Raw genomic sequence first — 12,683 nt, forward strand, 5'->3', positions numbered from 1 at the left:
AAGAATTTCGTCGTGCACAACGGCCCATGAAGCCCACATAGGTAGGATAGCATACAGCAAAAACGGGCCGACGAGTAGTACCCAATATGCTGGCCACTGACAGAGATTAGGACCACCTCGTCTGCCATCACGCGCGTAAGCTAGCTTAAAAGTTCAACTCCGACGCATTACATCACGACCTTACTTGAACAGGATCTGTTCTATAGGATCGTACCGCTGCATCCTTGACTTATAAGGAGGCAAGCGCTTCAGCTTGGTTGATGACTCAATGACCTGTGGGCCAGAGCGTGATTAACGGCCAGGTTTAGAGCTGTGATGCTCCTCCATCTGCTGCTGTAGAGGATCGTTCCTGGTCAGGCCTTGCCTGCTCGGGGTTGGCCCTCAGGTTGTCTTGACAGGCTCCTTTAATTTTTTTTGCTTATTTTAGTCTGCCTTGCAAGCACTTCATTTCTGTAACGCATACGTTATCCGCCAATCTATAGTTTTTTTTACAGCAGCCATATGCAGCAGGTACACATACGTTGCCGTTCTGAAAAGCTTTGTATGCAGGAACCATGCGTATTGCGTACAGAAAGCACAAGACTAATGTCTAATTCAGAGCTAGTGCCAACGTATAATTGTCCTGAAAATTCTGCAATCCAACACCTAACTGAACATTGCCACACCACTTATCCAATCCATCCGGTTAGCCGCAGATTCCTGAAAGCCCTGAAGTGCCTTTTGCGATGAAATGAGTGTGCATGGCCATGGGCGGTGTGGCGGTGGGTGTTGCAGCGGGGACAAGGGCTCATGGAGCTGATGGAGCCATATGTCTCGCTGCAAAGCCTTTCGGTGGTAGCCCCCGGCTCCCGATCGATCGGGCCCTTTTCGTGATCTACTAATCCTCCCAAAAGCCGCCGTGCACATGGCGAGGAGGATGGCTCCCAGCCCCGGGCCAACTCGCCGTGTCTCCTGCCGGAGGATTCCTCTGACACCGGCGCCATGGCTCCAGATCCTTTCTTTGCTGCAGGTTGCAGTTGCAACACACGGTCTCCTCTGGAACAAGACTTGTGGTTGTAGGAAGATCTGATCTGATGAGCAGCCCTTTGACTATCTGAGGTGAATGATTGCAATTTAATAAGAGCATCCGGTCCAGACTTCAGAATCAGACCTAGTAACATGGTCATTCCCTGGAGACTTGGACTTGCCATGCATGATGCATGCATGGCCCGGCCCCGCCTGGTTGGTAGATGCATGTGCACCGCAGGCCACAAGTTCCTTGTCGCTGGAAAATGGCGGCAACACGGTTCAGGTCCAGGAGCAATTGGCGGCTTAGGACCAACACCTTCTCTCTTCTGACTTCACTTCTTTCACGATTTCTGTAGACTAGTACCAAAGCTCAGGCAGGAGTAATTGTTCTTCCCTGATGGCAATAACATCGTGCAAATATGAAGGGATGAGAATGACTATATTGTAATTATGCTCTTCTACGGTGCATAATACTACTACTTAATACTATATAGTATAGAGAATATCTAACTGTACAGTAATTATTATATTGTAAAAAGTGAGATTCCAAATGGAATGATCCTGTGGACTTTATACTAGTGTCAAAAAAAACTAATAGTAATGCTATTTATATTCTTTTACCGTGGCATCTTGTACTACCCATACCCGCTCTCGTGCCACGACTCGTCCGAACTCGGAAGGGACAAGCAGGCCGATTGCTCTTTCTAAAGTTGTCACAGGCCGAATTAATCCTGATGCCTCTCATACTCATACATGTGGTTAGGTTCAAAGCGGGGGTGTGGTGCGTAGACAGAGAAGAAAGATCAGGCTTGGGTTCAGAACTTCAGATCTATCTGTACCATACGAAAATCATCGATCAGTGTAGAAGAGGAGGATGCATGGAGCATTAGCATTTCTTTTTCTATTTTTGCCACCTCACTTCTTCAGTTCTCCCTGGATTGATCTTGCTGTTTTCTTCTGCTTCTTGTTGCCTTCGTTTCGTTCAGCTTTATAGTGAACCAGATGAGAGGCTTGACGAGTGACGACTGACGACGCTCATCACTTGCTCGGGCAGAATGCTTGATGGCGCGTCGTCCTGCTACACCTACCGAGCAACCACCGGTTCATTGTGTATTTACTGTGCTGTTACTTGCTATAGTACCACAATGAACTGAGTCATTGAAGCCAGTATAGCAGGAGGAGGCACTGTTGTTTGGCATTCCTCTGGACAGCCTGGTTGGTAGTCGGTAGATGCATGTGCATCTCAGGACCCAAGTTCCTTGTCTCTGGGAAATGGCGGCAACACGGTTCACGTTCAGGAGCAATTGACGGATCAGCTGGGACGTACGCACACCTTCTCTCTTCTGACTTTGCCTCCTTCCACGATCTCTGAACACTGCGCCAATCTTGGACGGAGCTGCACGGACGGACGCAGAGCGATGCGTTGTGTTGCCATCCTTTGTCAATGTGTACCTGAATCTCGATCGTGGAGTCAACCAGCACTCATGATCCAACTGCATGCATGGCACGCACGCACGGGCTCGAACCGAACATGATCTCATCACCTGGGATCATCATTCCATGGATGATTCGTGTCGAAATCTAGATCCAACTACCGCCCTATGAATGAGATGCACGAATTTACCTAGCTAGCTAGCTAGCTCTATTCGTTGTGTATGAATGAACTCGATCGCATGATGGAAAGAAAGACGGCAGCTGGGACAGTCGAAAATGAGTCTCGAGTGTGTCTTCTTCTGTTCATATGCTGTTGCTGTTGCTAGTGCCTAATAATGAGGTAAGCACCACCATGGTCAGGCCAGTTGCATCATATACATTTGGTGATTTGGGGCGCTGGCAATACGCATCTTGTTGTAGGGACGTTCGACTGACATCATGCGGCGGCTATCACGCCGGTGACCGGAAGGCTCGCCGGAGTTGCTGCCATCATAGCCGGTGTCGGGGACAATTTCATTCAGCCCGACAGAACCTAGGACGATGATGCACAAAGGAAGCCTCGGATGATTCTCCTGAATGACTAATAAAATGAGACGATCCTGAACAAATAGCTGTATCGTTCAATCTTCATGTTACGATGATGCGGCTTACGCGTAACGCTCGCGTCAGCGAGGGAGAGAGAGAGAACGCACACAGGGAATTTGTGATGTAATCTACAGGTGACTCGGCAGCAGGAAATTCGAGGCAAAGCAGCAGCATAGTATATCCCATCCAAGGAAGCCAAAAAGGAAAAAGAAAAGGAAAACAAAATGCTACTAAAAAGGCGGGGGTCAAAAAGGGTTTGACCCGTGCACCCAGGCTGTGAATGCGATAGACACTGGCCCATCCGACCCGGCCCATCTTACCTAACACAACCACGACGCGCCGGGCCCGGTGGTCAGCCACCGGGCGAGCGAGGGGAGAATCTGTGGGCCTCTGGGCTGGCGTCAGAGCCCACCCGAACTGTTGGCATGTGCTAGCTGCCTAGCTTGGGGGTCGTCCATACCATGAACGAGTGACTACCATGTCGATCGACCGGGGAGTTTTCCGACGGTTCACACTCGCAACATCATTAAAGCGAAGCAGCAGGAGTAAACATACAGGCGCAGAGAATGAAGGAAAGGAAAAGGCAACCTCGATTATTCAGAACCAGAAGATCGTTCTTGCTGGATTTTCGGTTGCATGAGCAGTATCTGGATTCTGGTACCGGCGTACTGGCATGCATGAATGTCCTTTCATTTGTTGGCATGGTACGTGCGGTGTATCGCAGACTGACTGGACTTATGGGTTGACTAGTAGGAGTGTAAAAGCAGGCAGCTGTAGCATCAGGCGAGAGCGTATTCTACTTACGGCGGCTCATGTGAGCTAGCAAAGTGTGTTTCCAAGTGCTGGTGTTAATCTTGTAACTAAGCAGAGCTGGAGATCGACGGCACACATGCGAGTAGATTCTCAAACTCCTTTTTGTGTGGCTGTCGGTTGACCTTTGGGTTGGACAGATCTCCCGGATCACTCCGGAGTCCTCCTAACCTAGCAAGCTACATGCATGTTAGGCAGGCGCACACACTCACACTCGCTGCAGTGCCATGATTTGTTTATTTTTTGTACATGTATGCGCTGACAACACGAGTCGGGCGCTTGCAACCACCGCTAGGGTCCAGGCAGGCCGAGCTAGCCGGCCGGCACCTGTCGGGGAGAAACTCTGAAACAAAAAAAAGGTCAGCGCACGCTTTGACCCATTGCGACCCCGGAACAGCCAGGGAAACTGTTTAAAAAAAGGAGCCCGGCGTGCCGTGTCAACGCGGCGGAGCCTAATCGCCCGTCGTCGCGTAGCTAGCTAGGGCCTGATTCCGGCCAGCACGTCAAACACGTCCGCCCTCCCGTGCTTAGCTTTTTCCCCTGGCGCGATCGTTGTCGTCCTAACCCGACGCGACGCGACGCGACGCGATGCGATGCGATCGGGGTCAGCGGCGACCCCGTCTCGTCGGCGCGTTTGGTTTGCCTCGCTCGTTTCGGTTCGGCGCGTGCACGTGTTACACAGCACGGGACGAACTCTCTCGCGTGGGGCCGTCGTGTTGCCGCTGGTGTGGCTGCTTGCTCTGTGTGGCCTCAAGTGCCGCGCGCACTCGCGCCCCGGCCGTGGGCGTGCCGCCGTGTACGTGCGTCCCCCCCGCGCACGCACGCCTGCGCCGCCGTGTCCTTCTTGTTCCGCGCGCGCACCACCAACCGGACCGGGATTATTCTCCGTCACGGCGGGGTGCCCTCGGCGGCACGGCAGGGAGCGCGCGCGGACAGGTTGCCGTCCACGGCGACGCCACCACCCACCACTGCACGCACCAAGTTCTAATCTTTTTTCTCGGCTACTCCTGAGCACCTCGATATGATCAGGAGCCGGCCTGTGTGTGTGTTAGTGGCTGGGCCAAGACGTGGACAAAAATTACCGCAGCTCAAGATAACTTTCTTTGCTCCGTAGAGTGGATTATTTTGATTGCACGCGACTAACAACGCCTCAGTGTAATAACCCTGATGATTACCTGATGGGGTCGATCGAGCGGGCTAATCCACCATCTATCCCACTGCGGCGCAACCAGCCAATCCCGTGACGAAAGGTCGTCGTCCCCAGGTGGCCAGGTTCTGCGAGCAATTGCTATACTGCAACTAGCAGCAGCTCACGAATCCATGTCCGATCGATTCTGGCATGTATTCCGCTGCGTGCTGGCAGGGAATGAGTAAGAGTTTGACCTCCCCAGCCCCAGCCCAATGATTCCCTCGCTCGCCCCCGATCGGGATGGTCAAAGCTTTGTCGAGACGTGGCAGCGACGTCAAATTAGGACACGGGGGGTAGAGAGCATGCTGTGCAGGACTGTCCCTGTCCCGGCTTTTGACTCGGCCTCCGACTACGGCGCGGCCTACTGGATGGAGTGAGGAGAGTGATGCGGTGTGTGGTGTGGAAGGCCTGGCCGGGGACGCCGGGAGTGGGCGGCTAGCTTTTTCCGGGCACGCGTGCGACCCACCGGGCCCCGCGCTTTTGACGCATACGGACTCTCTCCCGCCTCCGCCACTCGCCTTCGCCGCCGTGCTCGCGACCGACCTCATAAGCATGACGTCAACGAGCCTTCGTCCCTTCCCTCGCCGGCCGGGTCGCCTGCTAGCCGTAGGCCGGCCGCCGTCTTTCTTCGATTCAGAGCAGAGTAGACTTTGCCAGCCAGCTAGCGGAATGTACGCCGAAAGACGATGAGACATGCATGCATCAACTAGCAGCTTCTACCTGCCAGTACAGTAGCACGTACGTATTTGTTACTCGCGTACTTCCAGTCACCGAACCTTTTGTACAAAATTTGCGTCAAAATTATCCGTCAAATCTTCTGCGCGTACGTGGACGGCCATGACCATGGCGTGTAGATTGGCTAGGCACAGTAGACAGGAGGCAGGCGTATCTTGCTGGCTGGAGTATGCGAGGGCGAAAGAAAACGAGAGGAATACCGAATACGTACAGATATACTGCAGTGGTTGGTTGGTCTGGGACTCTGGAACGAAGGAATATAGGTTCACGCACAAAATTCCAAAAAGAAACGGGCAGATCATCGAATCATAACAGCCATGGCAAATCACGCACGAGGGGTGCCTAACGCGATTTGAGCCCTGAGGGGGGTACGTTCTCCCATCACATCAGCTTTACCAAACGATACCGATATCTGTCGTCTGTAACTATAGTTTTTCACTTTTCAAAAGAAAAACTATAGTTTTTTTCTTCTCAAAGTTCATCCAAAAGAAACATTTTTGCCATACATGCATGTGTAGTCCATTTTTGTTTTCGCATCTGTACCTTTGGGATTGGGATTAAAAAATTGTCAATAATAATCAGGTGGGTAATTTTTAACGCCGAAAGCCTCTGACTTTTTTGAATTAACATTATCTCCCGACTCCCGTACATGTATACGCATGCATGCTCCCAGCTGCCTTATTAGTAATCTTACAACAAACCAAACTGCAAATAACACCCTTTAAAAAGAAAGAAGAAAACAGCTAGCATATCATCATTCGGAGACACTCAAATACAGAATGATTCAGCTAGCTACAACCAAACTAATATAACATCATGCTACAATGACAGGTGTGCTATAAAATATGCTAAAAATCTGCGGAGTCCAGGGGCTGGTACGTAATTTCGCGTCACGACGATAGCGATGTTAGGTTTATCTTCTAGTGGTCGGAAATGCTCGTAACAGTAAAAGTAAATTAAAGGTGATGGGCGAAGATAAAAAAAAAACAATTATAGCTGAGAAAGTAATCCCCTAGAATTATATAGAATTCGATCGGAGGAGAATATGGCACACACGAACAAGACTTCTGGGTACAGGAAATTAGGTGCATCAGTACTACTACATGCTCCAGTTCAGTAACCCTTTTCTGGTTAGGTGAAATTAATCATCAAACATTCCCTCTAATCGGTGTGATTTATTTGCTTACGTTGCTATCGCAAGACCTCCTTTCCGAAGTCAATGCCTGCTTTGAGATTGCTTAGAATTTATTCTCTAGTATTTTAACAATTTGCTTGTTTTTAATTTGTAAACAAAAAGCAACTGCATTTTCACACTGACTCGACACGACATCTAGTATGTCCTGATTCTTATGTGTGAAAAACATGGGGAGCATAATTCTATTATTGAAGACCTATCTGGTTATATCAACTCCAATATAAATGGAAGAATCCCAAAAATCGGTGCCGCTGACCGGAGCATGCACAAGAATGGAGACAAAAAAAAAATATGGAGAATGAGAATTTAAATTTTGTATAGCTAGATTTGACATGTTCATAGCAATGACATGGAATATTTTGTCTAATCTTCTTTGTTCAGCAAATGGCAATATACGCATTGCATAGTTATGACACGTAGCGTTTCAACAGAAAAGGGAAAAAAAAAACAAACAAGCCATGTGCTCCGATCCTTATCGAGGCATATCACCAATTTGCTCACTATGTCTCACTTTGAACCACGTACATTGTGATATTCCCTCTACAAGCACATATACTAAATATTTTGGACAACAGCATGATCTTCAAAATATCTTTTGATGCCATTGTATAAAAACAATAATAATATTTAATTTTAAAGACAAATCTACCTATCTTATTTTTTTTATGAGAGGTTGATACGTATATTTTGATAATAAATTCGATAAAATTTTTAAAGTGCTTGAAAATAGCATCGTGTAAATATTTTCTTTTAGAGTGAATCGCACAAGACAACATGCTGAAACCATGCTACCACTTTGTACCTGCACAGTGCACCAAGTTTTGGTCCAAGAATTCTCACTTTGCACCAGGTTTAAGCATTATTACACTGCACTGTGCTCCAAATTGTTTCTCAAAAGCATCACTAGAAATTGCCGTAATATATAATAGATGGAAAGAGAGAACACACCAACAAAAGATAAAGAAGGGGGAAAAAATCAATCCAACAACATGACCACTGCACGAGCCATAGTACGACTCAGCACCAAGTTTAATTTAGTCACACATTCTCACTTTGCACCACATTTTATCCTTGAGTCCTAGATCCACATGTAGGCCATATGGATAGTTTTGAGTGTGCCACTGGGTTGACACAAGTGTACCTGAGAAAAAAAAGGGTTGACACAAGTGTAGCTGACGTGGTGGGGAGGGATGGGGTTCTGGTCATAGGTATGCTAAAATGGCGGCAATGAAGGTATTGTAAGTGAAAAAAAATGCTGAGAAGCTATAACGCATCGAACAGAATATTCGACTAGGAGCAGCATAGTGCATCTTAGAGCTATGAGATCGGAGTTTATATTTCATCATGTAATCTTATTTATGTAAATGGTTCACTCATCTCTCTCCTTATATATATGATATGGCAGTGCTCCTGCCCCTTTACGTTTCAAAAAAAAGAATATTTGATTAAAATTGTGAAACGAGATAATCACACATCGCTCTGCGTTTCACATTTTGTAATTGAAAATTTGGCTCTCGCTGTCATCGTATTTTTTTATTACGACGATCCACATTCCGAACATGGATTTTCCACTTGGCCTTGTGGGCACAAGATCGACCTTTTGCATTATAAGGGATATGTAGAAAGAATCGTGGGTTGGCGAGAGAATTAACAGTTGGATGAATGTCATGCAAATAAGATGAATAGTCAAGTCATATGGCCATACATGGATGCGGTGCAGCCTTTCCCTCCACATTCCCCAAAATACCAAGTTCATTTGTCATACTAAATCGCCTATGTGGTTGACATATATACGATCCCAAAGGGTCATTACCTCATCCAGTGCTAAGAGTTGGTGCAAAGTGTTAATTCTTCGCTAAAACCTACTGCAAGGCGCAATCAGTGCTTGAACCTGAGATGTGACAATATGGTTTCAAAACATTTTCTTCAACTTTCGGTAAAAAAAAAACGTTTTCTTCAACTCAACGTTTCATGGATGTCAAAACCCTTAAACCAAAAGGTGTTCATCTTTTTTTTCTAGATGAACCCTAACCCTAAGAAGCTCTACAAGGCAAACGAAGTAACACTACCTGCTAAACCAAAGCTAAGAGTTATTTTTTCGATGCGTGTAGAGAATGAAGCATATTGCTATGGGCGCGGTAGCAGTACTACTACTACTACTACACTTAGCTTAGGGTCGTTGAACTGCCGATGGATCATGATCAGTTGCACCAGAATTGCCTGACGCAATTCCGGAAGACCGCCTAACGACTGCGCCGGTTAAGCTCAGCAGCAGCTGCTCCGGTCAGAAAGCCAGCCGAAATTCTCCCTCCCTCCTTTGCAAACGGTTTATATATACACAACCCACACATCCCCATCCTTTCCACTACTCATCAGCTTGCTCAGCTCAGCTCAGCTTGCTTTCCCCTCCCTGCAGCTTGCCCAACCCAACAAGCTAAGCAAGCACTCACCACACACACTCTCTCTATAGCTGGCTCGCCGCCCCTCCTACGGGCGCGCCAATACCATCCAAGAGACGGAGCAGGTCATCGATCCATCGACGACGACATGGGGGATCACGCCGAGATGTTGCATGCCGCTCCGGCCGTCGTGTACACCGGCGGCGGCGCCGGCGCCGCCCCTCATGGCGGCTGGTGGACCGCGGCATCGGTGCCCACGGCGACGTGCTCGACGGAGCTGGCCGGGTTTGGCACGTGGTCGTCCGCCCTGCAGGCTGCTACTAGCTACGATATGGCGGTCGAGGGGGCCAAGGCCAAGAGCGCCACCACGGCCTCGTCGGAGTCGCCGGGGAACAACAGCTCGGTGACCTTCCAAGAACCGACCGGCGTCGCCGATCCGGTCGGCATCAGCGCCGCCGTGCACCAGCAGCCTCTTGCTGGTTACGCCGATTGGACACATCCCTACATGTAAGTTTAATTTGCTGATTGATTGATTCTCTTCTATACTCGATTAGCCACCATCTTGCTACACATCATATGATGATGTTCAAGCTACTGCTATCACATGGCGCTGAGATCTATATGCACAACAGGAGCAGTGGCGCTACTCTGCATGGGTTCCTGCAAGATGGTCACCAGGACATGAGCTCAAGAACCGAGCAGAGCCCCATGGACGCATCAACCTTGATGAACCCTTCATCGAATAACCTAGCCCTGCAAGTGCAAGGTCACCAACAAGAGCACCAGCTGCTGTCCAGCTTCGGATCCGACCTGCTCTTGTCGCCGACCACACCCTACGGGTTGCAATCTTCTCTGCTAAGAAGCCTCTTGGAGCCGGCAGCGAAGCCGGCTTTGCCGGGGTTCCAGCAGTATGATCAGTACGGCCAGCAGATTTGCCAGCAGGCGTCACCGGCAGCTGCGAGGTTCGCGCCGGGAGCTATCAGGGAGCCACTCCAGTTCACCAACGACGCGCCCTTCTGGAACTCGTCTGCTGCCGGGTTCGGCGTGCCGGCGGCGGTGCCTGACCAAGCTAGCGTACGTTCTGCTGTCAAGCCATCGCCGGCGCCGCGTGCAGCAACCCTTACATTAAAGGTCGGTACATCTAAAAGATGCAATTTTTTTTATTTGAAGACAACGGCAACATTAGCTAGCGAGCTAGTTAACCTAGGCGTAACAATTAACCTTTGTGATTATGTGCAGACTGTGTTGGAAGGAGTAGGAGAGTCTAGCTCAATCATCAGCAAGAAGAAGGCGAGCGGCGAGCCGGCGTTCAAGAAACCGAGGCTGGAGACGCCGTCGCCATTGCCAACCTTCAAGGTACGTCGAAAAACCTAGCTGCTCCATTTTACCCACGTACGCTAGGTCGCTAGCTGAACTCAACCTGGTTTCTTAAACTTCACTGCGCATTATTTGATGTTGTTTATATATGATGCCACAATTGCTTGAACACCCAGATGGATCTTTATTTGATAAAGCTGCATGTGTGCAATACATTTCAGGTTAGGAAGGAGAAGCTAGGGGACAGGATCACTGCACTCCAACAACTAGTCGCCCCTTTTGGAAAGGTGAGGGAGGCTCTTCATGACTAATGCTGACTATATTACAAACAAAGCTAGTGCTTGGAACTATGTTTCAACATCTCTTCCCTGCAAAAGAGCTGCTCCTTTCTCTGCTCCTTTCGAGATCTAGTTAACGCAAACACACACGAACTCAATCTTATTTCTCGATGCGCGTGCAGACGGATACTGCATCGGTGCTCCATGAGACCATCGAGTACATCAAGTTCCTCCACGACCAAGTTGGTGTAAGTGCGCTCGTCCAGCACCATGATTCCCCACCTTTTAATCATAGCACATCTGAAGCACCAGCTCGCATGTTTTCTCCACAAGAATCATCAGAACACAGGACACTGGCCGATCAGAGCTGCATTTGACATTGTGTTTGCTTCTTGTTTCTGCAGGTCCTTAGTGCTCCATACTTGAAGAACGGCCATCATCATCAATTGCCCCACTTGAAGGTACAGTCACTGTGCATATATGCTGCAGGCTTGCTCCTCCTTTTCATTGTGATAGATCATGGTACTTGCTGAACAATCTGTTCAAGTGTGCTGATCGCTTTGCATGCGTGCGTGTCGTTTCAGAGCTCAAGTCCCGAGAAGTCCAAGGACAGTCATGGCGAGATATCACTCAAGGGCAGGGGGCTGTGCCTGGTCCCGATATCCAGCACGTTCGCGGTGGCCAGCGAGGTGCCCGTCGACTTCTGGACTCCGTTTGGCGCCAACTTTAGGTAGAAGAAGCTCTGATCAGAAGTGTCGTTGAACGAATAGCCAGCAATCGCAAGATCGACCGGCCTGAAGATCGATGTTTCTTAATCTCGTCTACTAGTATATGATCATAATTCATAGCAATAGTACTAAGCAGCAGCAGCAGCTATGGCAGTGACAAAAGCACACTGAGCTAGCAGCTAGCTAGATGAACCTTTGGAATGAGTGCTTGAAGACTTGGATTCATTCTCCAGGTTCATCCATCAGAGAAGAATAATGGATCAGCTAATATATTTGAGAGGACACAAGTCTCTACGTACTGATCGTCATCAGCTTCTAATTATGATTGGTTGTTAGGTTTCATCATTGGGTAGTTGCGGAAGGATTTGTTAAAGATGTGTAATGGTTCTAGCTTAAACTAGTGATGATGACGATGGATCAAAGTGTGTAGCAGGTTTCTATTGATTGTACTACCAAATAAAAGTGGCATCTCTTTGATTGATCAGCCATCGCTTTTGGCTAGCTTCTCTTTTGAATCTAAACCACATGTTTTGATATTCTAAGTAGCGCCTTCAAGAATTTGTGCAGATGTGTCGTCTTTAGGTTAGATAAACATTGCCAGAATCTTTCAGCTTAAATTATTCCATGTCTGTAGTGGATATCAGCGCATGCATAGCTTTTGCATAGGCACATTCTGTTGCGGCATTTTATATTATCTGCAGTACTGGCGGTGGCCCCCCTGCCTAAGCTAATTCTCCACTAAATAAACAGTAAAAACGGCATTGTAGACTAATGTTTAATCCACATTTCCATAGACTGCCCCCCTGCTTTGTCAGTCAAGCTCCGCCAGTGATTATCTGGACACGTACTACACAAGCATTTTAATTGTGAAAAGACTCTTATAATGCATCCAATGCCTTCTTGGGATTGCTACGTCAGAACTGTACTAAGGTGCTATCGATAAGCAAATTTTAAGAGAAATTTTAAAACGATACCAACGCATATAAGGGTTATTCCTTTGGGTAA

The 12,683-nt window shown here is 48.3% G+C and overlaps 1 protein-coding gene across 1 annotated transcript; it reads left to right on the forward strand.

Annotated features, from left to right (window-relative positions):
* Positions 1-9,311: 9,311 nt before the first annotated feature.
* On the forward strand, positions 9,312-12,182 carry LOC101765898 (transcription factor bHLH112). Its single transcript, XM_004976878.3, has 7 exons — positions 9,312-9,862; positions 9,988-10,486; positions 10,595-10,711; positions 10,894-10,959; positions 11,133-11,198; positions 11,355-11,411; positions 11,535-12,182. The coding sequence occupies exons 1-7, from the start codon at positions 9,504-9,506 to the stop codon at positions 11,682-11,684; spliced, it is 1,314 nt and encodes a 437-aa protein (XP_004976935.1). The 5' UTR covers positions 9,312-9,503; the 3' UTR covers positions 11,685-12,182.
* Positions 12,183-12,683: the final 501 nt, after the last annotated feature.

The sequence above is a fragment of the Setaria italica genome, chromosome VII (genome assembly GCF_000263155.2).
Source record: "Setaria italica strain Yugu1 chromosome VII, Setaria_italica_v2.0, whole genome shotgun sequence".
In the NCBI taxonomy this organism is placed as follows: domain Eukaryota; kingdom Viridiplantae; phylum Streptophyta; class Magnoliopsida; order Poales; family Poaceae; genus Setaria; species Setaria italica.